Raw genomic sequence first — 25,796 nt, forward strand, 5'->3', positions numbered from 1 at the left:
ATACACCGCCATTCCCCTGGCCCTAGGGATGGCATCACGTTTCAACATTATTGGCTTCTTAAAACCAGTTATAAGGAGCTCAGATGAGTGCCTCATATTAGAAACCAAAGTTTCTGAGCACAAAAGAATATCATACTGTCTGGACGCAACTGTAAGGTCTTGGATATTTGCATGAAGACCACGAATATTGCAATACAGAAGACGACATTGACGAAATCTAGGACGTACTGGTCCCGGATTTCGCTCAATGTCTCCAGACAGCATAAGAATTAATAGAAATAAAAAAGAGACATCATACTTATAAACTAGATTAACAAGAATTATAACAAAAACAATACGTACAGAATTATAAACAAAGTGATTAATGATACCCATAGACTATAGTAAAAAGTCGGAAAAACTGGTCAACATGGAGGAGCCGATACACCATGCAAGGCTAAATACCCTCCAGGATAGCCACTTCAACTGAAGGGAGGACAGTAAGGATGGTTTTGAGAAGAAAAAGAGTCAGAAAAAGGAAAAGACAACCTCTTGATAAACCACCAGGCATCCATGGCCCTTCTATTAAGCCTGCCCAACACACCATTTCAAAAAAACAAGAGGAAGAAAAAAAAAATAAGATAGAATAGTGTGCCTGAGTGTACCCTCAAGCAAGAGAACTCCAACCCAAGACAGTGGAAGACCATGGTACAGAGGCTATGGCACTACCCAAGACTAGAGAACAGTGGTTTAATATTGGAGTGTCCTTCTCCTAGAAGAGCTGCTTACCACAGCTAAAGAGTCTCTTCTACCCTTACCAAGAGGAAAGTACACTGAACAAATTGCAGTACAGTAATTAACCCCTTGGGTGAAGAAGTGTTAAGTATCTCATTGTTGTCAGGTGTATGAGGAAAGACGAGAATATGTAAAGAATAGGCCAAACTATTTTAACAGGTTAAAAAAACATTTTATATAGTTCGGTATTTTCTCTATCCATCCTCTCCCAGAAAACCTTCAAATGTGAATTATCGGAATGTGTGCAGATCTTGACAGTGCGATAACTAGTTAGCGACTGAGAATAAAAAAAATAAAAAGCCCGATTGACGATGCTGATAAAGAGGATATCGAATACCGATTTTTCCCTAATTGATTTTTTCTACGTTCTGTCTAATCCAATGTACAGTACATTCTTATGTAAAGGGCGAACCCCAACATTTCTTGATGCTGCTACACTTTAATTATAGATATTTTACCACCTATTTATAATCTTTATTTATAATAACATCTTTAGTAAAAGCTCTTCAATATTACTTTCAGGAGTAAATGCGTTTATGATCGACGATGAAACGTAAAAAAAAAACGTTTTCCTTTTAAGAAGGCGTTTTTTTAGGAAAAAAAAAAAAAACACGAAACAAAATTGCTCATATTTCATATATTTTGATTTTCTAAGGATAAATAAAACAACATTAATTATAACATTATTATTACATAGTACCTGGTAAGATATCTTTTGCCGCAAAAGTTAACCTATAGACAGATGTTAAAATTGGTTAGCGAGTTCGTTATGATCGGCGATGGAACGTACTAAACAAAGTAATGGGTTTGGTTGTGGTGACATGTTTGGCAGTAGCATGATATAAAATAGTCCTTATTTAATTTAATCTTTGGTTTCAAAAGTACTATATAAAAGAATTTCAAACAATTTAGATGAAACGGAGCACAACGCACTACTACTGGATGATAGCGGTAGTCTTGCACACGAAAGCAACAAAGCTGTTCCCATGACGATGCTGTTCTGTTGATTTTTTTTTTTTTTTTTGGAAACTTTTCAATATTTCAAATGGCACTGTTGATTTTGATGGTTTTTAATTTAAAGTTTAATGAATAAGGATTTTTCACCATAATCACAACGTAAGTATAAAAATTAATTAGTACAAATATGTATACATATAGGTGTTGGACAGTTAGGCTAGCCTAGCGACAAGTTCACACAACAGATGGGCAAACCTTAACATTTTTCATCCAAAACTAGTCTTAACCCTGGAAAGGTATGATGGGTCGTTTGCGACCCCTACAGCATTTTCAAAACCTGTTTTTTCCCCATAAATCATCAGCTGTGTCGAATATGGAAGTGATCGACCTGCAAGGGGTGACTAGTCTACATGCCATTGTCTGCTTTAGGACTGATTTTCGTCTAACTTCCCTCCTTCCCCGTTTTTTTTACCCCCCCCCCCCCCCCCCCCCCCGGGGTCGACCTCGACCCTGAATACCTTTATAGGGGTAAGTGATCAAACAGCAAAGTTATTACATAATTATAAATTGTCGAACAGTGTTGATACTTGTTTGGTTCTTTATAGTTGGAAAGTGTGGGTGGATGGTGTGTCTACCACTTGCATGACATTGGTTTTGGCTTAGATGCCATATATTGCCATGAGGTCCATTTTCCCTCAAATGCTAATTTCTGATTTTTTTGGTTTTTTTGCAAATTTGATTTTTTTTCTATTTATTTTGAATTTATCTTCAATAATGGCCAGCAGACAGTATTCCCTCGGCATGGATGTCATTAACACACTTTTAATGGAGTTAAAAAGAGATGTTGATGATAATATGGAGCTTGCAACCCCATTCTTCATTCCAAGTGGTAGATTGGGCTGTAAGAGTTGTTGCGGTCTGCGGCCATTTTGTTGACATACCCAAAAGGTAAGTTGGCATATCTCTATATATTCTTGTTCTGTATAGAATTCGTGATATTTTGGTATAATTTAATGCATAAATATCATATTTTATAGGAGATACAATGATTTTCATAAGAAATTTACACTGTGAACTAGGCCGTCAAAAAATGACCTTTAGATTTCGCCCCTGTTATAACAGTAAATTACATCTTAGTGCACATTTTATTATGTATTTCTGTTCTAGGATAATATGAGTTTATTCTATAAAAAAAATTAGCCTCTTCCTATCTCATTTGGGTACCCAAAAAAATTCATGAAATTTGGACAAATTTTTTTGGCCAAAAAAATTTACCCTTTTTTTCTCATTTCAGATCTTGACTTCTATGGGTCCAACTCATTTCCAGCAATTACACGCTGTTGCTTTGCCATCTAAGAAGGTGTCCCTAAAGGGATTTATGTGTATATGTATATTTCTATTTTTTGTGAATATTTACGTCGTCTTTTTTTTGTATAATTAAATTTTTAATATATTTCCAATAAATAGTTATTTTGTAGATGGGTATCATTTATATTTTCAGTAATTTTTAGCATTCTTTGAAGTATTTTTAGCAAGTCAAACAATACAGATTGATGCATAACTAAATTTTTCCTGAATTTTTTTCGGAGTCGGGGTCGTTCACGACCGAGTACAGTATACCCTTAAAGGGGTGTCTGAGTAGCATACCTATCCAGGGTTAAAATGTTTGAACAGAAATCTTTCTCTCACATTCTCCCCCCCCCTTCTCAGACATCGGGGAACCATCACCCCCCCCCCAATACAATTAAGAAAACAATAGATTTCCTACGCTTCGCGGTGCTTGACTCGCGGATTTAGAATGCTCCTCGCAAATACAGGAAAATTAATTTTTAAAAACTATCGATCGCGTAATTAGAACACGTGTAATTCGGGACCCTACTGTATCCACTTTTGATGGCATTTGTGTACTATGAAAAAGCCTTTGATAGTGTTCACTCGCATATTTTGTGGAGAGTCCTGCATAATTATGGAATTCCTCTTAAAAATGTACATTTCATTAAGTCTGTTCATGAGCATACTAAGTGCAAAGTTAATGTCGGTGGAATTCTATCAAATGAATTTCCAGCGAACAACTGAGTACTCCAAGGGAATGTATTGTCATCTATAGTGTTTATCCTCCTCATTGATTTTGTAATGCATAGATCTGATGGGGATGGTGGATAAGGATAGAATTGAACTAGATTGGTAATAGGAAATTGGCTGACCTACATTATGCAGATAATACTGTCCTTATTAGCAGGACACCACAGGTTTTACAATGCTTGCTTATCAGAATGCATGAAATATCACATGAGGTTGGGCTCAAGATAAATAGAAGAAAGACAGAGATGATGAAAATGGAATATGCAATGGGAGATGAAATATCATTAGAAGGAGAAAATATTAATGAAATAGAATCATTTAAGTATTAAAAACTGTGATTTCTAATACAGGATCTTTAGAATTGGAGTTTAATGAAAGATTGAAAAAATCAAATCAGACAATGACTAGGTTAAGTAAAATTTCAAAATCAAATCACCTGAAATTAAACTTAAAATTAGGCTATACATACCACCAGTTTAGTGATATCTGTGTTACAGTATGGACACAGAATTATGGTATGACATTGAAACAATATCCAACAGATTTTGCAGATTTAAGAATAAAGCCCTCGGAAGAATACTGGGTATTAAAAGGCAGGACAGGATTAGAAATGAAATTTTAAGAAAGATTACTCAAGTACCATTTATGGATGAAATCATCGTGAGGGGTAGACGGAGATAGTTTGGCCTATGTTCTATGTACTCCCCATGAGAGATTAGCTCACCAAACTTTTAGCTAGCTTCCACAAGGCACTAGAAGAGTTGGAAGATCCAGGCCTACATGGCTGAGGACTATGAAGCGTGAAGTAGGAGATGATGAATGGAGAAGTATTGATTTAAAAGCTCAAGATAGAAATAGATACATCTGGCAAATCTAACCGATGCCCTTTGCGTCAATAGGCATAGGAGATGATGATGAGATGGGAACCTTATCTCCTCTTTCCACCTTTAGCTGTAGACTTGGTTGAAGTCTGATATCTTTTCCTCTGCCAGAAGGGCAACCAATACCTCCTCATTTTGGTTGGACAAGTAAAAACTGGCTCTCTTGGAAAAAGGTGGAGTGGTAGGAGCATTGTCTTGAGAATCCTGGAAAACAATATAAGGGAGTTCTGACCTGCAGTAAAGTCATCAACTGCTAATCAAATTAGTGCTGGATAAATCTAAAGAGGGAATTCTCCTCTTTGCAAGGCGATAACTGTCACTGGATGACATGGCTGATGATGAAAGAAAAAATTAGCCAATGCATCTAAACAAGTCAAATCAGCCAAAAACAAATTATTCAGATGTCAGCTGGTCTTAAATCATGGTGACTAGGAAACATAACATCCAAAGCTTCATTCTGCTAGTGTGCAGAATTTTTATGAAAACTCACAGCATAATGATTATGGTTGTGTCTATACTTCAAGGATATAAAACTTTCATGACCAGAGTTAAGAGAATAACTAAAACTGACAGGGAAAGAAAACAAACTTTCTTAATACAAGGGATAATAACTAGTCTCTCTGCTAGCAGGTTACACAGACAAAAGCCAATTCCAACTTAAGGATTCAAAATCCCATACTGACTTTTTCGATAACATCTATTGCCTCATCAGACAATAACTGAGGTAAATGGTTGCTGAAAACTTGAGGGCACAAGAAAACATCAACCTCTACAGTTCTTTTATTTTTTTCTGAAAACTGGTGTCTGGGATTTGTTGGGATCATATACATAATCAATGGGTTTGTTTTTGGACAAATGCTGGTATTAGTTATTTAAAAACACAAAAAAAAAATAAAACTCTTACCTCTGAATCACTTAACTCCTTAACATTAACACTTTCAGGAGAAAACTGCTGAGTTTCAGAGTTCAGCAAACGGACTTGTAGAATGTTCTCTGAAGTTTCTTGCTTTCTAACAGGATGATTTTGCTTACTATCCTGAAAAAAAGATTACTTAAAACCAACCAATAAAAAATAAAATAATTTATAATTGGATAAATACCCCTATGCCCAAATCTCTGAATTAAAATGATCCATGTTAAAGCAAAAATAAAATTGAAAATCTGGTAACTTACAATTTCCTAAAATACAGACCCGTAGTCTTTTATGTGGAAATATTCCCAATGGAACTGGAAACAGCTGAAGCTTGAAGCAAGGTTTGGAAGTGGTATGCCAATGGGGATATGGAGACTACCGCCAAGGCTTGCTCTGCTAGTAACCAGTATTATTCTCTGACACTGGGAAAGGGGAAGTGGGGTTGGTTTGATGTGGAACACTGTATACCATAAAAGATTTGGCTTTGTACTCTAAGAAAGATGAAAACCACTTACAAACAATACAAACCACAAGTTTTATAGGTGGAGATTCCCAGACAGTTATTAAGATCTAACCAAAATGTTAACTTACCAATTATATACGAGAATAGGGGAAATAAGACTAGTATACCGGTGTCTGACCCGATATTGGTGCCTTAGATGACCGCGAAGGTAGCAGCAGTAGGGGACTCAGCATTATGAAGCTTCATCTGTGGTGGATAATGTGGGAGGGTGGGCTGTGGCACCCTAGCAGTACCAGCTGAACTCGGTTGAGTCCCTTGTTAGGCTGGAGGAACGTAGAGAGTAGAGGTCCCCTTTTTTGTTTTGTTTCATTTGTTGATGTCGGCTACCCCCCAAAATTGGGGGAAGTGCCTTGGTATATGTATGTATGTATGTGATGAGGCTAGCCGGTCATCAGTGCCAGAGGTTAGTATATGTGAAGCAATATGCTATATTGTCTGCCATTCCTCATCTTTGTTAGAGGATGAATGGAGTCGGTGATATTTCATTGTCAAACAAATAAGTAGAAATACGATGCCTTGTTAAGTAACTAGGTTTGTTTGGCAAATATGCAGCCTTTGGCTGCAATTTAGAAGATACACTGGTCATTTAACCAATCATTACTATAAACTTAGATACTATTCAGTACAGAAGGAGCTTAGCCTGTTACACAGCATGCCGAGCACCGACAGCAAGTCCTAGGGAGAATATATCCAAAGATTTGTGTGTGATATCCCTGAGATAAGGGAGACCAGATAAATTTAATAAACACTGGTGTTACTGAGATCCTACAAAAGATCAGTGAATGGACAATGCCTCTGACTTTGCAATGAATGTACTCATAATTATAAATTCATAAGCCCATTTAATCCTATCATGAAGATTGAATTAGATCTTCTTGGAAACTTTTTTTCTCTCATTGAAATCAAGAAGTTAAATCTCTATACATAACTTCAGTTTAGGGTTCAATGAGGCCTGAGTGAAACTGCTAAAGATGAGACATCCCACTCCACAAGTATGAACTTGCGAGGTTAGAAAGACTGTTCAAAGTTTTCCAGGAGCTTGGAGACCTCTAATGTGGAGGAAAGGCAGACCCCTAGCTGAAAAACCCGAGAAATAGCTTCAAGATAACCTTTTACCCCATACACAGAGAAGAGGTTGTCCCATCAGAGGAAAATATGACAAATTCGAAGATAATTTGTATATTTCCTAACCATACAAACCTTAGCTATTTACATTGGGTTTACCTTTTAGCGCAGCTGAAATGGCGAGCCATTAGAATTTAACGAGGGTGTATTACCCCCGCGCTAGTTAGCGGGGGGGTAGGGGAGTGGTAGCTAGCTACCCCTCCCCCCCCTCACACACAGGTGAATACTCACTTTCACTTAGAGGTAGGACTTGTCTTGGGGGACAGGGCTGGCGGGCAAATATGTGTAAATAGCTAAGGTTTATATGGTTAGGAAAAATACAAATTATCTTCGAATTTGTCATTTGTTCCGTAACCGAAATACAAACCACGCTATTTACATTGGGTGACTTACCCATTAGGTAGGGTGGAAAGTCCCCAGCCATACTGGCTTTGGCTTTACCCGGGGACTCAGAATCCGAGTGAGTCGCATTCGAGAAAAGGAGTCCCTGCACCTCACAAGTTCCTTGCTCCGCAAGGAACCGTGTGGCCTACATAAGCTTGTGTGTGAAGGAAGAAGTGTGACCCGTCCTAGGCAGTTGACCTGGAGTTCCAGAAGGAACTCTGGGTTAGGACGTTCCCAATACCACCTTGTCAGGGTATGGGGGACGCGACAGTATTGACTCAATACTCGGAACACAAGGAAGCATGGTTTACCTGCAGAGGTTCGAGGTCAGCTATGCAGAGACCAGGATGCTGCTTCCCCGTAGAGGGGATGATGAAGAAAGAAATAAGGGCCAGACATAATTCTTTCGTTCATGCAGACTAAAACCTGATATCAATGCCCTCGACCTTCTGCTACCTGTCCAAAAAGGAGCCTGAGGTTAGACCAGCTGTTTTGTAGCCGCCACAGAGCGATAGAAAACGTATCGAGACTCCTGTGGGTCACGCCCTGCAGGAAGCGGGCTGCGAAGGTCATTAGACGCTTCCAGACTCCAGCTTGTAGCACCTGCGTCACAGAGTAGTATTACTCGAAGGCGAGGGACGTTGCGATGTATCCAACATCGTGCTGTAGGGCGACGTGACGGGGGAGGGTCTGGAGACAGGTCGAGATGAATGTCCTTGAGTCCGGGCTGAAGAGGTATACTGGTGACTCTCCCCCGTGTCCTCCTTGTGCTCCCAAATCGGCTGCAACTGAGGACAAACTGCAGCTGTTCCCAAAGCTAACCTCTCAATTCCTTTACTGGCAAGAAAGAGAAGGTCTTGGGACATCAAATACAGAATGGAGACTTGAAATCTTGAAGGAATCGGACCGAAGGACCGGGACCCCCATATTCTGAGTCTAGCCAACAACTCAGGAGCGAACCTGAATGTTGCCTTCCCCTCTTCCTTAGAAAGGGCGGAGTCGTACGAGACCAAGAAGATTGCTTACACACTGGCCGTGGCCAGAATGAGCAGGAGACCCAAGGCGGAATACAATCCGAGGACTGTCGTAAAGGGTCTTGAGAAGATCTCTTAAAGGACTAAAAGTCCGACCCATGCTCCAAGTTGGAGGTCTTCCTCCGACTAGGGCAGGGACGATCGTAGCTTCGCATGAGCGAGGAAAAATCCAGCGGGCAGGAAAAATTAATTCCTTTAAGCCTGAAGGTCAGGGAAAGGCTGAGCGACAGGCTTCATTGCCGAGAGCGGAAAGGAGTTTCCTCCCGCCGAAAGGCAATAAGACCGTTATTGCTGGAGAAGAGGCCTCAAGGGAAGAGGTATATCTCCCACGGCACCAACCACCGAAGACTCTTCACTTTGCCTGGAAGACCCCTGCGGATGACTATCGCAGATGACGCGACCTCCGTACCGCGACTGTAGCGGGTTGTCTCTTCTTGAGGAGGAGGCGTAGTGTCTCCAGGCATGAAGCTGAAGCGACGCCCCGGTTCGGGAGAGATGTCGCAGTGTGGTTGTTTGAGTAGTCTGCGCCGTGGGAGAAGCTCTTCCGGGAGTTCCGTCAGGGGAAGCAGAGGGTCCAGAAACCGTTCTGCGCATAGTCCCAGTGGAGCTCTCCCATTGAAAGGTTGACAGACAACCTGGTCTTGTTGAGACCCATTGTCCACAGACAAAAAGGAGGGAAGACGCAGGCGTCGAAGTTGTCCCACCATCACCGGAATGCATCTTGCCAGAGTCTCGGGGTCTGAGACTGGGGGGAATAACAGCGGAAGCTTGAGGTTCCAAGCTGTCGCGATCAGGTCCCCCAGACCAGGACTTGCTGGTTACTCAAGGTCAAAGACCCCCAGGTACACTCTTTCTACGAGGCTCTGCTCGGATAGTCGGAGAGAACATTCCTCTGCCTGGAATGAGAGAGCCGATGGTGGTATTGAGAGTATCTCAATCATCCCGGTATCTCTACTGCAAGAAGTGAAGGTGTGAAAAAGCGTCCGCTGCTGGTTAGAACACGCCAGAATCATGAAGTCGACGCGCACGGGGCAACTCGGCAGGAGCTGTAGGATCTGTAGAGGGGCCAGACTACGGCCCCTAAGCCTGCCTGAATGATGGAGAGGTATCCTTCAGGTCTTGACCATAGGCCTGGACCGGAACATGCCCCCCCCCCCTTTCCTTTGACGAGTCCGAGGACAGCATCAAGAATGTGGGGAAAGGACGAGAATATCCACTACCATCAAGAGGTTCCATAGGTCATCACCCATTGCAGGTCTAATAGTTCCGCTGGTCCCATAGGGGCCAGGAACTCCGGTTAAACGTTGCCTGAAACCACCGGAACTTGGACCGCCCCACATGGAACTTATCCTGAGGCGACCGTCCGGACTATAGAAGGGTCAATAAGGAAAGGAGAACTAGGAAACGTTCCAAGGTAGGGCTGAAAGCTCTGCTTGACTGAGAACAGGTACTGCGACTCTCCTCAGTCTTGCCACAGTCAACTGAAAGGAAGGCTCAGAGGATGTGGCAACAGAATCTGGCGTCCCCAGGTGGTCACCCATCCAAGTACCGACCAGAACCAACGTTGATTAACCTCGCTGGACGGACGAGAAGCGGGGTTTCCAACGTGGTAAGGCTGTTGACTCAATATCATGGCCAGATACTCCAGATGTTGAAGCAGAAGAAGAGAAGGCTCCAAGCAAAGTACCATGAACCCACACTCATGGTAAGCATCCGGAAGCTTGTCCCGGCGCTGAAGAAGGTCGAACCCGAGCCTACCGGAGTTGACCAGCCCTCCAAAAAGCAGAGGAGGCGGAAGCCTGCACCTGAGCGGCCATGAGGAAAGCAGGGAGAGTTCTCTGGGGAAAAAAACCTGCTATGCCACGGCGAGATAGCCACACTGCATCATAAGCAGGAATACTTGCAGTCTAGGCTGAATTCCACGAGCTCCCTGGAAGATGGATGGAATGGAAACTGAAAGTACCCGTCCTTCCGAACCAGGGTTTAAGGAGTCCTGTCGCCTCGTTACCAGTCTGATCGATTCTGCTGTTCTACGCTGGCCGAAGTTTGTTCGACAAACTTGATCAGGGCTGAGAGGTCAATTACGGAACTCCCCTCTCAGATCCTTCCCTACAAGAAAGGATTGACTGAAGAGGCCGGGGGTGAAGCCATCGATGATCCTATGGAGGACCTTCCCCTAAGGTATGGATCATTCTGCCCAACCGGGCAACTCTTGCCGACGCTATGGCATAGAGGTTCAGAGACACTGAATTCGCTGACAGAGACGGCAGGCGCGATATCCTTGGCTGATCACAGAGATTGTGCGGGAATGGGCATCGGGAAGCTGTCATCCGGATGAGTAACCTTAAGCATCCTCCCAGCGAGAAACCTGCAATCCTAGAGTTCGTGAACTCTGCCGCTCCTTCTAGGACTATGCCCCCCCCAGGGGAGCCTCCCGTGCCATCTGTTCCTGACAGGAGGAAACTGCAATTGGACACCTTGTCCCAGTTGTCGTAGCCGATAACTTAGGCCGACGTGGTTGAAAGAAAAGGGCGCTGAAGCCCTGCAGAGTCTGGAAGAAAGCGCCTTGGAGGAGTGAAAACGGAAGTCGATTCCCTCCGCACAGCCGCTGTCTAAGTCTCTGTCCTTGGGCACAAACAAACTCTTCCCAAGGATGGAAGGGTGTCTGAGGTCGTCGACCTCCACAGATGAGACACCCGAAGGAAGCCCTCAGTCAGCGCGTCCAGATGGTACAACATCGAGCTTGTCCGCAAGATAGATACTTAACGACGAAAGGCCAAGGTGCCTGAGCTCGAGAGGAGGAAAGTACCCATGATCTTCCTGTAGCTTCCTTGAACCAAACCTCGGGCCATAACCGAGGAGGGAAAGGACCTGGTAAGCCCCCAGAGGAAGGGGTAAGCAGTCACCCCTTGTCCGATGGAGAAATCTCGAACGGAAAGCCCCCCCCGCCAAAAATCCTTCCAGGGAATGACGGGGAAGGGCTAACCCAGGTTCTGGAAAGAGGAGTGTTGCTCAGACCTCCCTGAAGTTTCTTCCTATTCCTGCAAGTGCCATGCTCTGCGTTTACGGGGTGAGGCCGTGTTCTGGAAATACGCTCCAGAAGAACTCGCCAGGCTGGCCATGCTGCGAAAACCCCAATGGGAATCGTGGTCGCAATCGCCCTGGAGCTCGCGCGATGGTAATTCAAAGATTTGCGCGTGGGCGAACGTGGAAGCGCCCATGCGCGGTCACGCAGGAACGCAAACGAAGGTGAGCGAAGGATAGCAGAAGGAGGGCGAGCGTGGTAGGAAGAGCGAGAGCTGGTGGTCGGCGAGCGATAACCCATAGACGAGCAATGGATACTGCAAGAATTAAGCCGACGTTCGCGCGACGGAACGCCGTCGGTCCGCGCGACGGAACGCCGTCGGTCCGCGCGACGGAACGCCGTCGGTCCGCGCGACGGAACGCCGTCGGTCCGCGCGACGGAACGCCGTCGGTCCGCGCGACGGAACGCCGTCGGTCCGCGCGACGGAACGCCGTCGGTCCGCGCGACGGAACGCCGTCGGTCCGCGCGACGGAACGCCGTCGGTCCGCGCGACGGAACGCCGTCGGTCCGCGCGACGGAACGCCGTCGGTCCGCGCGACGGAACGCCGTCGGTCCGCGCGACGGAACGCCGTCGGTCCGCGCGACGGAACGCCGTCGGTCCGCGCGACGGAACGCCGTCGGTCCGCGCGACGGAACGCCGTCGGTCCGCGCGACGGAACGCCGTCGGTCCGCGCGACGGAACGCCGTCCGTCCGCGCGACGGAACGCCGTCCGTCCGCGCGACGGAACGCCGTCCGTCCGCGCGACGGAACGCCGTCCGTCCGCGCGACGGAATACCGTTGGTTCGCGCGCGGGCGAACATTGGAGAGCATGGGCACGGACGCCCATGAGCGTGGACGTGCAGGCACGTGGGCGTGTGGGCGCGCAGGCGAATGATCGCGCGGGCGCACAGGCAAGCGGTCGCGCAGGCGAACGGTCACGCGGGCGCGCAGGCGAACGGTCGCGCGGGCGCGCAGGCGAGCGGTCACGAGGGTGGGCAGGTGAATGAGCGCGAGTCCGAGGCGGCGAACGCAAGCATTAGCGCGATGGCGAGGAAACGCGCTGCCGCGTGGGCGAGGAAGACCGCTGGCGATATGGATCAACAGGCGATCGGTGGTGAGCTGGTGAGCGCTAACGCGCAGGTTGGCGATGGCACGTTGTGGCATGTCGACGCGTTGGCAAGCGATGGCGAGCAGCATGCGCAGGTGAGCGATGGCGCGATGGCGAGCAGCATGCGCAGGTGGGCGATCGCGCGATGGCGATCAGCATGCGCAGGTGGGCGGTCGCGCGATGGCGAGCAGCATGCGCAGGTGGGCGGTCGCGCGATGGCGAGCAGCATCCGCAGGTGGGCGGTCGCGCGATGGCGAGCAGCATCCGCAGGTGGGCGGTCGCACGATGGCGAGCAGCATCCGCAGGTGGGCGATCGCGCGATGGCGAGCAGCATCCGCAGGTGGGCGATCGCGCGATGGAGAGCAGCATCCGCAGGTGAGCTAGTAGCTGGCGAACCATGTTCCTTCAGAAGTGTTGGAGAACGTTGGCGTGCCGGCTGTAACACACGCGGGCGATCCGGAGATCGCCGAGAGACAGGTGATCGCTGACGAGCAGAAGGCAACGCGTGGAAGCCTGCGCATAGAAGAAGAGTCTTTGACCCAGACCTGAACTGAAGTTCTTGATCGCGAGGGCGAACGTGGGCGCGCAGGGCGCGTAACAGGAACCAACAGGAACAGCAGGGATGATCATCATGAGAGCGCTGACGAACAGGAGAGCGCTGATGAGCAGGAGAGCGCCTGTGCGCTAACACTGAGCAGGAGCAGGAGAGAACACGGCAGAAGGGCGCGCAGGGGAACCCCGACATGCAAGGGAAGAACCCCCGTGGGAGGCAACCATTTGCCCCGAAGGGATCGTTGTCCGTCGGGAGACTGATGTCCGTCGGAAGACCGTTGTCTGTCCGCCGGGAGACTGATGTCCGTCGGAAGACCGTTGTCCGTCGGAAAGACCGTTGCCCGTCGGGAAGACCGTTGCCCGTCGGAAAACGAGATCAGACTGCTGTCCATTTGCACCAAGGCGGAAGATCAAGAAAAAGGAGTTGTAGGCTGCAAACGGAGATTCAAAAAGGCGCCTCTTAGCACCCTTATAGGGAGATGAGAGGCCCTTACGACGAGGCGGACAGTGGGCCTTATGGCGAGGGAGGCCAACAGCAGCAGAAGAATCCTCCGAAGAGGAGTCTCTATGAGTGTACTCTCTCGCGAACGAAAGAGAAACACTTCGTAGAAGAGACTGGTCAGCCAGTGACCTAAAAGGAGCAATCCTCTGAAGAGGAGCTCCTGCAGTTGCCCAGCCCCTTGAGCGAAACTGCAGGTGTGACCGCTCAGCAACAAGAGCATAGTCGCACGAAAAAAAGGCAAGAGAAGAACCCCCCAAAAGGGGAAAAACTCAAGCCTGGACAGGAAAAACTTCCCTCGGAAGGAAAGTTACCAGCCCAAGGAGGCAAGCCTCCAGAGAGTTCTAAAATGAACTGGAGAGCTGTCTGTCGTTACGGGAGTACTTCCAGTAGAAGGAGACACGCCCCTGACGAAAATACAAGGGGGGAGGCAGCAACAGCCGAATCCCCAGGCCTCAACAAGACAGCTCACACCGTTGCTATATTACAGAAACGAACTAGATCGGTAACTGTAAAAAAATAAAACAAAAATCATTAGTACACTTTCATTCCCCGGGAAGGCTCCGAAGAGGAATCCCGAGGGAAAGGAAACCAGAATTACACAACAGGCACGTGCCCTCACAACCACTTACACTCACGGAAGGAGAGCTGTAACCAAAACAGAATTATAACAATTATAATTATGTAACTATATAATTATGTAATTAAAAAATGAATGAACACTAAAGAAAGAACGAAAACCCCGAAAGGAATCGTTCTACAAGCTGAAAAAAACAACTACAATTAGATTCATAAACTAATTGAGACAAACGTACGGCGTAGCAACCCCCCCACACGGAGAGGAAGCTACAAGGGCGTAGTAACACGTAGTAAAAGGGTGAACGACCTCAAGAGAGAGAGAGAGAGAGAAAGACCGAAGTCAAACTCGATCGCCACCCATAAAATACTCCGTGGTGGCCAAACTGCCGAGGACACCACGTAGATATCGTACACTACACACACAAATCTGAAAAGGAAACTTACTGATTTCTATACTCAAATATATATACAAACATGAAAACATGTTTACATATATATTGAGTAAAAGAAAAGTAAGCGATTAAGTAAAGACAAAACAAACAATGGCTGCCAAGAGAGGACCAAGACGGAGACGTCTGTCACAGTCCGAGCCAAAAGTGAAAGTGAGCATTCATCTGTGTGTGAGGGGGGGGAGGGGTAGCTAGCTACCACTCCCCTACCCCCCGCTAACTAGCGCGGGGGTAATACACCCTCGTTAAATTCTAATGGCTCGCCATTTCAGCTGCGCTAAAAGGTAAACCCAATGTAAATAGCGTGGTTTGTATTTCGGTTACGGAACAATAAGAAATTTGCAATCAGTTGAACAGTGGCTCTGAGAGAAGAAACATGTTTCACAGTGCCAATGAAAAAATCTACCCACTTTCCTAGGTATAAATCTGCTGTGGAAAGTCAGACCGTACCTGCAAGAAAATTCTCTTTTTCACAAGAGATGCTGAATAAAACTCCATCCATGAAAAAACAGAACCTTCACAGACTGGTGGTACCTCAGCAGGTGTGACTGTCAAAGCAGGATGGGCCACAGAGGTCAATCTCTTAGTATCTTAACAAGCAGGTTCAACAGCTTGGAGTACCACTCACCCTATGGCCAATGAAGAGCCACCTCAGGCACCCTGAGACAAAGGATGGACAATACACAATTCATCAACTGGCTAATCGGAATGAAAGGTAGGAAGGCACAGATGCCAAAGTTGTCCACTGGGTGTTAAAATGCTTATTCCATGCCAACTCCTAAATCTGGTACATGAGAGCAGAACACCAGAGACTTTCAGTTTAACCACGTAGCAAGCAGGTTGACTACTAAGAGTTCCCCAGACCTTGAAAAGCCCTCTCACTAGTTAAAGGTCTAAAGGTCTCTCTGTATCTACAGCCTGTCCATGGCACCTACACCAATTTGCTAGTACATTCTGGAATCTGGAATTTCCCTGGTTGTAATGTGGACAGTATGGCAAACCGACTCCTTGCACAGGAGAGAGAGGTTGTCCCTCTTTCCTTTCAGATGTAAGCCACTATGGTTATGTTGTCGCTCAACATGGCAACCAAGTGACCATACAACTGATCCCTGAAGAAATACAGTACCAGGAGCTCTAATTTCACTTCAAGAACATTATGTAGATGAAGAGTTACTCTGAGTTCATATTTTAACACAAATTTTTCATTTAGGTGCATATTCTACCAATGCTTTCATCCACCAAGAAAAGGATCCTCTTTGGAGGATGGGAGTTCAGAAGAACTCTCTCACATGGAAGTACCTTTTGTTCCTCCTCAGGATTTTTGGTAAAAAGGAACATAGAATGATCAGATATTGTCTCTCATGTGGAACTATCTTTTCCAATGTGGACATATGACCAACAAATCATCAACCAAAGTTAGTTTTTCCTGGCAAGATGGAAACTGCTCGGTTTCAGGGACACAACTCAGCCCCATTAACCCTGGATAGGTACGATGGGTCGTTTGCGACCCCGAGCGTAAAATAAAAACAGGTTTTTCTCACGTGACTCACCCCCGTGACTGAATTTGTGGGTGATCGACCTGCAGGAGGTGTCTCCCCTACACGCTCTAGTAGTGTCCAGATGTGCATTGCTGTAGTTGTACTCCTTCCCCGATTTCTGAGACGCGTCGGGGTCGAGCGCAACCGAGTTTACCCTTCTAAGGTAGTTTGCATAATTATCAAAGTTATTACGTATTATGAAATTGTCGTAGAATGGTGCAACTTGTATAGGTTATCAGTTGTGGAAAGTCTTGGTGGATTGTTTGGCTACCATGTGCATGATTTTTTTTTTAGTTAAAATGTCGTTCATCACCACGAGGACCATTTTACCGCGAGTGCCCCTTTTTCATTTTTTTTCATTTTTTTGCCAAGTCATTTTTCCGTAAGATATTGCCAAATAGGGTCATAAAACTTTTGCTTGTTTAGTGTTGGAAAGTGTGTCTAGATGATCTGGCTACCCATGCATGACTTTGTTTTTGTCAGATACGACGTAGTTATTGGTATATTGGGTATTTAACTGCGGTTACCAATTTCTGTTTTTTTTCAATATTTGTAAAAATTACTACGTAGTAAGGAATTGCCGTATATTATTCATTTTTTTTTCATGTTTATGTGTTAGAAAGTGTGCCTTGATGGTTGGGCTAACACGTGCATGTCTTTTTTTTTTATCTGAGATGCCGTATATTAGAATGTCGGGCATTTTACCGCGAGTGTCCCTTTTTCATTTTTTTTCATTTTTTTGCCAAGTCATTTTTCCGTAAGATATTGCGAAATAGTGTCGTAAAACTTTTGCTTTTTTAGTGTTGGAAAGTGTGTCTAGATGATCTGGCTACCCATGCGTGATTTTGTTTTTGTCAGATACGACGTAGTTATTGGTATATTGGGTATTTAACTGCGGTTGCCAATTTCTGTTTTTTTTTCAATATTTGTAAAAATTTACTACGTAGTAAGGAATTGCCGTATATTATTGATTTTTTTTTCATGTTTATGTGTTAGAAAGTGTGCCTTGATGGTTGGGCTAACACGTGCATGTCTTTTTTTTTTATCTGAGATGCCGTATATTAGAATGTTGGGCATTTTTCCGCGAGTGCCCCTTTTTATTTGTTTTGCATTTTTTTGCTTAGTCATGTTACCGTAAGGAATTGGCAAGTAGTGTCGCAAAACTTATATTTTTATAGTGTTGGAAAGTGTTTCTAGATGATCTGGCTACCCATGCCTATTTTTTTTTTTAGCCAGATATGGCGTATATATAAGTATGTGTTCGATTTTCCTGTGATTGCCATTTTTTCGTTTTTTCCCATTTCTTTCAAAATTACTACGTACTAAGGAACTATCAGAGTAATATTTCATTTATATGTTTATTTGTCGGAAAATGTGCCTTGATGGTTTGCCTAGCACGTGGCTGAAATTTTTTTTTTCTGAAATGCCGTATATTAGAATGGCCATTTTTCCACGAGTGCCCCTTTTTATTTGTTTTGCATTTTTTTGCTTAGTCATGTTACCGTAAGGAATTGGCAAGTAGTGTCGCAAAACTTATAATTTTATAGTGTTGGAAAGTGTTTCTAGATGATCTGGCTACCCATGCCTATCTTCTTTTTTTTAGCCAGGTATGGCGTATATATAGGTATGTGTTCGATTTTCCTGTGATTGCCATTTTTTCGTTTTTTCCCATTTCTTTCAAAATTACTACGTACTAAGGAACTATCACAGAGTAATTATTCATTTAGATGTTTATTTGTCGGAAAATGTGCCTTGATGGTTTGCCTAGCACGTGGCTGAAATTTTTTTTTCTGAAATGCCGTATATTAGAATGTTAGCCATTTTTCCGCGAGTGCCCCTTTTTATTTGTTTTGCATTTTTTTGTTTAGTCATGTTACCGTAAGGAATTGGCAAGTAGTGTCGCAAAACTTATATTTTTATAGTGTTGGAAAGTGTTTCTAGATGATCTGGCTACCCATGCCTATCTTTTTTTTAGCCAGATATGGCGTATATATAGGTATGTGTTCGATTTTCCGGTGATTGCCATTTTTTCGTTTTTTCCCAATTCTTTCAAAATTACTACGTACTAAGGAACTATCACAGAGTAATGATTCCTCTAGATGTTTATTTGTCGGAAAATTTTGTTTACTTTTTTTTTTGATTGAATATCATCAAATTCTTTTAGCTAAAATATTATATTGTTTTACATTTTTTTTTTTTTCGATTTTATTCCCCTTCAAAAAAATTTTTTTGGGTCAGAATTTTAATTTTATAGTCGTAAAATAATCGACAATTATCCAGCAACCCACCATACAATTTTTATGCATATCCAATAATAATTAGATTAGTAAATAACACCTTGAAATTGACATACCCTTCCTACATTTCAAGTGGCAGATTAGGGAGTCTGAGTCAGTGTGGTTGGCGGCCATTTTGTGGACATATCCGAAGCGTAAGCTGCCCTATCTATATATATTCTTGTTCCCTATAGAATTTGTGATATTTTGGTATATTTTTACCTGCATAAATATCATATTATATATTAAATATATGTATTTTTTTACGAAATTTCTAAGTACTCAAAAAATTACCTTTAGATATGGCCCCTGATATAAATGTAATTTACAAAATAATGAAGATTTTTTTACATATTTCTATTTTAGGATAACATATGTTTATTCCCTAAAAAAATTAGCCACTTCCTATTTCATTTGGGTACCCGAAAAAATTCATGAAATTTGGACAAATTTTTTTGGCCAAAAAAAGTTACCCTTTTTTTCTCATTTCAGATCTTCACCTCCATGGGTCTAACTTCATCCAAAATACATCAAGATGTGTCCTAAACATTCAAGAATCAATTCCTAAAAGGATTTGTGTATATATGTATAAACTTTTTTTTTATGAATTTTTATGTCAGGTCTTTTTTTTTCTACTTAATTTTTTAAAATATTTATAATAAATAGTTTTTCTGCAGATGAGTAGTATTTATCTTTACAGTTGTTTTAAGCATTCATTGAAGTTTTTTTTGGCAAAAGAAAAAAGGAGGTTACTGCAAAAACTGATTTTTCAAGAATTTTTTTTGGCGTCGGGGTCGTTCGCGTCCGAGTATACCCTTAAAGGGGTGTCCGAGGAGCGTACCTATCCAGGGTTAAAATAATTTTGATTTGGGGCTACTTCAAGTTCATTTTACTTTTTAGTTTTGCAACAATTTTTTTTTTATTTAAAAACTATTTGAAAGAGTTTTATCTAAAAGTTGTACACTGAACATTTTCTTATCCTTTTGACGCTTTTATATGTATTATTCTATCAATACATAAGTCACTTTTAAAGGTGACTATCTTTCATTATTAGTTTCTTGAAAAATGAAAGTACAAATTTTAGGCTACAAAATTCCCTATCTTGTCTTGTTTGAATTATAAAAATTGGCCATATAAAAAAAAAAAGTGATGCAAAATGTTCCCCAAAAAATTCTGATTTTAAGAAATCAGGTTTCAAATTTTGTTGTCGTGATTGATTGGATAGACTTTAGTATGTATAAGTGTGCTTTTAGCGGTGATTTTCCCCACCACTGGGATCATAGAGACATAATCAAACACAGTTCAAAAGTTCAAAGTTGCAGCAAATGCTTTTATGTTGAACAGGCCAACATGTCTTTTTATAGTTTATTTATGACATATCTGCTTTGATGTTACTGTCTTGAAAATATTTTATTGATAATTTTTTCTCATATTGTTCATTTATTTCCTTTCCTCATTTGGCTATTGTTCCCTATAGTAGCCCTTGGGTTTATAACATCTTGCTTTTCCAACTAGGGTTGTAGCTTAGGTAATAATAATAATAATAATAATAATAATAATAATAATAATAATAATAATAATAATAATAATAATAATAATAATAATAATAATATACATGTGCCAAATGCAAGCACATGAACAAGACTGGCTAAGATAATATATTCTCCTCTTGTTTATTTTTCTGGGCAAATTTTTTACTTTTGCCATATCTGATACTAGGCAACTTTCAGCATAATCACAACACAAAAATTGTAAATACATAACTGGGCAGACAAAGAAATAATAGGAACATACATGCAGTAAATGATTTTTTTATGAAATGGATAATCTAATTCTCGGAGAATCATAGAAAATTGTGGAATTACTATATATGGGATAATATAATTTATAATTTTCAAGTACCGAGGTCAGAAAAGGGTTGAGTACAGGATCGGACACACTTGCGTAAATATATAAAAGAAACTTTTTAACAATAAAACAAATTGTTTTCACTAAGAAAAAAACATATTAGAAACAGGAAAGATAGACATTCTCCAAGCCAAAAAAGCAACAATCTGAATTTCCAAAATTCCAAGCCATAGATCGTGAGTTGCACTCCTTAACAACAGGTGGTGTGGATGAGAAACCCCGCCCACCTACCCATAATAAGATACCCCCTTTTGACATCAAGCCCACGACTAAGAGGGGTGGTTGAGGTGGGAAGAGTAAATTAAAGGAGTTACGTTTATACAGCTAGGATAGATACAAATTACTTAGAAAACTTATTAATGTATCTATACATGAAGTGTATCCAAAATTTTTGTCCTAAGACTCACTCATTGATGGAAGAAAGTCCCCAAGAGCTCAATCTAGAGATTTCTTTCCTCCCTTGAAATGTCAGTCTCCCTGAATCGACCACTGGTTGAGAACTGTCTCTAATTCTGCAGAGAATTAAAATATCTCAAAGCCTCACGGGATTTCTTGCGGTCAACCTTCCTCGAGGACTTCTTCCTTTTCTTCAATGATGAAGCACCAAAATCGGGAGGAAGAAGAGGAGAAAACCCGTTTCTTCCTCTAGCCACACTTCTTTAAAACCTAGGCATACAAAGGAGTCAAGGTCACAGCAGCCATCGAAGACGAGGATCCAACTGTGGAAGAAGCTATCCGAGCCTCTTTAACATGAACCACAAGGCAAAGGGTCCCTATTTCCAGGAGTGCACAGGGGACAATCACTGACACTAACTCAGGCATCACAGGCCCTGACACCAGCACAGGGGGTAACAGGCACTAACACAAATTTCACAGGGAGAATTACACATATTAGGGTCATACACATTGGTGTCACAAGTCCTGTGGTCACAAAAATTGAGGTTACTGACACATGGAGTAAAGGAGGCAACTTGACTTTAACTTATGTACTAGTGGTGCTCCTGCAGTACCTAAAGAAGGTCATAGTTCTCCAGGTCGTCATAGCTCCATGTCAAATTCATCATCATTGGTCCGCAACGCTCAAGGGAGCCTCAATGAAGATCTTTCAAGATTTTCGGTGATCAATCTATTCTGAAGAAGTGTTTTAATTCTTTCAGTCTACCTTGTTTTGAGTATTGTTCTCCAACCTGAGTCTTCAGCTGTTGATTCTCATCTTAATTTGTTGGACAGGAACTTGTCTATTAAATTTCTTATTCTTGATTTGAATATCAATCTCTGGCACCGTCGTTCAATCAGTTAATTATTCATGTTGTTTAAGATTTTTTATAATTCTGACCATCCTTTACATTCAGATCTACCAGGACAGTTCCATGCTGTTCATAATACTAGGCAAGGAGTTAATTCTAATAGTCAGGCCTTCACCATCATGAGGCTCAATACTACACAGTATTCTAGAAGTTTTATTTCTACTTTGACCAAGTTGTGGAATGATTTTTCTAATAAGATAGTTGAATCAGTAGAACTTTAAAAGTTCAAACTTGCAGCAAATATTTTTGAGTTGAGCAGGCTGACATAAGTCTTTTTATAGTTTATATATTATCAAACATCTGTTTTAATGTTGTTAATGTTTTTAACATAATTATTTTAATTGTTCATTGCTTCTTATATCGTTTATTTATTTCTTTATTACCTTTCCTCACTTGTCTATTTTTCCCTGTTGGAGCCCTTGGGCTTATAGCATTGTGCTTTTCCAACTAGGTGTGTAGCTTAGCTAGTAATACTAATAATAATAATAATATTAACAATAATAATAATAATACATACATACATATATACATATACCAAGGCACTTTTCCCAATTTTGGGGGGGTAGCCGACATCAAACAAATGAAACAAAAAAAGGGGACCTCTCCTCTCTACGTTCCTCCCAGCCTGACAAGGGACTCAACCGAGTTTGGCTGGTACTGCTAGGGTGCCACAGCTCACCCTCCCCCGTTATCCACCACAGATGAAGCTTCATAACGCTGAATCCCCTACTGCTCCTACCTCCGCGGTCTTCCAAGGCACCGGAGGAAGCAGCAGGGCCTACCGGAACTGCGTCACAATCGCTCGCCATTCATTTCTATTTCTAGCACGCTCTTTTGCCTCTCTCACATCTATCCTCCTATAACCCAGAGCTTCCTTCACTCCATCCATCAACTCTTGCATTCATCACCTTCTTTAGCAGACAGCCATTTTCCATTCTCTCAACATGGCCAAACCACTTCAACACATTCATATCCACTCTAGCTGCTAACTCATTTCTTACACCCGTTCTCACTTTACTACTTCGTTCCTAACCCTATCTACTTGAGATACACCAGCCATACTCCTTAGACACTTAAATCTCAAACACATTCAATTTCTGTCTCTCCATCACTTTCATTCCCCACAACTCCGATCCATACATCACACTTGGTACAATCACTTTCTCATACAGAACTCTCTTTACATTCATGCCCAACCCTCTATTTTTTACTACTTCCTTAACTTCCCCCAACACTTTGCATCCTTCGCTCACTCACTGACGTACATCTGCTTCCACTCCACCATTTGCTGCAACAACAGACCCCAAGTACTTAAACTGATCTACCTCCTCAAGTAACTCTCCATTCAACATGCCATTCAACCTTGCACCACCTTCCCTTCTCGTACATCTCATAACCTTACTCTTACCCACATTAACCCTCAACTTCCTTCTCTCACACACCCTTCCAAATTCTGTCACTATTTCGGCCAAGCTTCTCTTCTGTGTCTGCAACTAGTACAGTATCATCCGCAAACAACAACTGATTTACCTCCCATTCATGGTCATTCAGTTTCAATCTTCGTCCAAGCACTCGAGCATTCATCTCTCTCACCACTCCATCAACATACAAGTTAAACAACCACAGCGACATCACACATCCCTGTCTCAGTCCCACTCTCACCGGAAACCAATCGCTCACTTCATTTCCTATCCTAACACATGCTTTACTACCTTTGTAGAAACTTTTCACTGCTTGCAACAACCTTCCACCAACTCCATATAACCTCATCACATTCCACATTGCTTCCCTATCAACACTATAATACGCTTTCTCCAGATCCATAAATGCAACATACACCTCCTTACCTTTTGCTAAATATTTTTTTGCATATCTGCCTAACTGTAAAAATCTGATTCATACAACCCCTACCTCTTCTAAAACCACCTTGTACTTCTAAGATTGCATTCTCTGTTTTATCCTAATCCTATTAATCAGTACTCTACCATACACTTTTCCAACTACACTCAACAAACTAATACCCCTTGAATTACAACACTCATGCACATCTCCCTTACCCTTATATACTGTAGTGGTACAATACACGCACAACCCAATCTACTGGTACCATTGGCAACACAAAACACATATTAAACATTCTCACCAACCATTCAAGTACAGTCACACCCCCTTCCTTCAACATCTCAGAATAATAATAATAATAATAATAATAATAATAATAATAATAATAATAATAATAATAATAATAATAATAATAATATGATATTTTAATTATAAAATAAATTTTTGAATATACTTACCCGGTGAATATATAATAGCTGCTACTCAGCGGCTCGACAGAAAACATACTAAAAAAACTCGCGAGCGATCGCTATGAAGGTTGCGGGTGTGCCCACCAGCGCCAACTACCGGCCAGATACCACTCTTGCATGTAAAAAACCCTTCAATTCTTCTCGTCCCGCTGCGTCTCTATTGGGGAGGAAGGGAGGGCCTTTAATTTATATATTCACCGGGTAAGTATATTCAAAAATTTATTTTATAATTAAAATATCATTTTTAAATATTTAACTTAGCCGGTGAATATATAATAGCTGATTCACACCCAAGGAGGTGGGTAGAGACCAGAGTTAATTAAGTTTACAGCGTATAAGCTAAGAGTTTTTTTGACAGTTATCAATATAACAAAACCAAAATATATAGGTACCTGGTAAGGAAGTTGACTTGGACGATTACTCTGCCTTGTAAGTCTGTCTTCCTCACGGAGCCCAGCGATCCTCTTAGGATGCTGAAAGACTCCCAGGAGCTGAAGTATCAAGGGCTGCAACCCATACAACAGGACCTCATCAAACCCCTAATCTGGGCGCTCTCAAGAAATGACTTTGACCACCCGCCAAATCAACCAGGATGCGAAAGGCTTCTTAGCCTTCCGTACAACCCAAAAAAAACAATATTAAAAACATTTCAAGAGACAGATTAAAAAGGGTATTGGAATTAGGGTAATGTAGTGGTAGAACCCTCACCCACTACTGCACTCGCTGCAACGAATGGACCCAGTGTGTAGCAGTCCTCGTAAAGAGTCTGGACATCTTTTAAGTAAAATGACGCGAACACTGACTTGCTTCTCCAAAAAGTCGCGTCCAAAATACTTTGCAGAGATTTATTTTGCTTGAAGGCCACGGAGTGCTATATCTCTAACTTCGTGCGTCTTAACCTTAAGCAAACATCGGTCTTTCTCATTCAAGTGAGAATGAGCTTCTCGTATCAAAAAAAAATCTGATAAAATATGACAAAACATTCTTTGACATAGGCAATGAAGGTTTCTTAACTGAGCACCATAATGCCTCAGATTTACCTCGTAATGACTTAGTACGAGCTAAATAGAACTTAAGAGCTCTAACAGGACATAATACTCTTTCCAGTTCGTTGCCTACGATCTCTGATAAGCAAGGAATATCAAAAGATTTAGGCCAAGGACGAGAAGGCAGTTCATTTTTGGCCAGGAAACCAAGTTGAAGTGAACAAGTGGCTTTTTTCTGTAGAAAAGCCGATGTTCTTACTGAAGGCATGAAGTTCACTGACCCTTTTAGCCGAAGCCAAGCACACTAGGAAAAGTGTCTTGAGGGTGAGATCCTTCAGGGAGGCTGAATGTAATGGCTCAAACCTGTCTGACATGAGGAACCTTAGGACCACGTCTAAGTTCCATCCAGGAGTTGCCAAACGACGTTCCTTAGAGGTCTCGAAAGACTTAAGGAGATCTTGGAGATCTTTATTGTTGGAAAGATCTAAGCCTCTATGTCGAAAGACCGAAGCCAACATCCTCCTGTAGCCCTTAATCGTGGGAG

The 25,796-nt window shown here is 42.6% G+C and overlaps 1 protein-coding gene and 1 pseudogene across 1 annotated transcript in view; both read right to left on the reverse strand.

Moving 5' to 3' along the window:
- LOC137659481 (putative leucine-rich repeat-containing protein DDB_G0290503) overlaps nt 1–25,796 on the reverse strand; it is a 108,004-nt gene that overhangs the window by 32,448 nt on the left and 49,760 nt on the right. Inside the window, exon 11 of the mRNA XM_068394371.1 lies at nt 5,599–5,730. Within this exon, the coding sequence (XP_068250472.1) occupies nt 5,599–5,730 (132 nt within the window). The remainder of the gene's footprint in view (nt 1–5,598; nt 5,731–25,796) is intronic.
- Nucleotides 10,178–10,296, reverse strand: LOC137614526 (5S ribosomal RNA; annotated as a pseudogene).

This window comes from Palaemon carinicauda, chromosome 20 (genome assembly GCF_036898095.1).
Source record: "Palaemon carinicauda isolate YSFRI2023 chromosome 20, ASM3689809v2, whole genome shotgun sequence".
Lineage (NCBI taxonomy): Eukaryota > Metazoa > Arthropoda > Malacostraca > Decapoda > Palaemonidae > Palaemon > Palaemon carinicauda.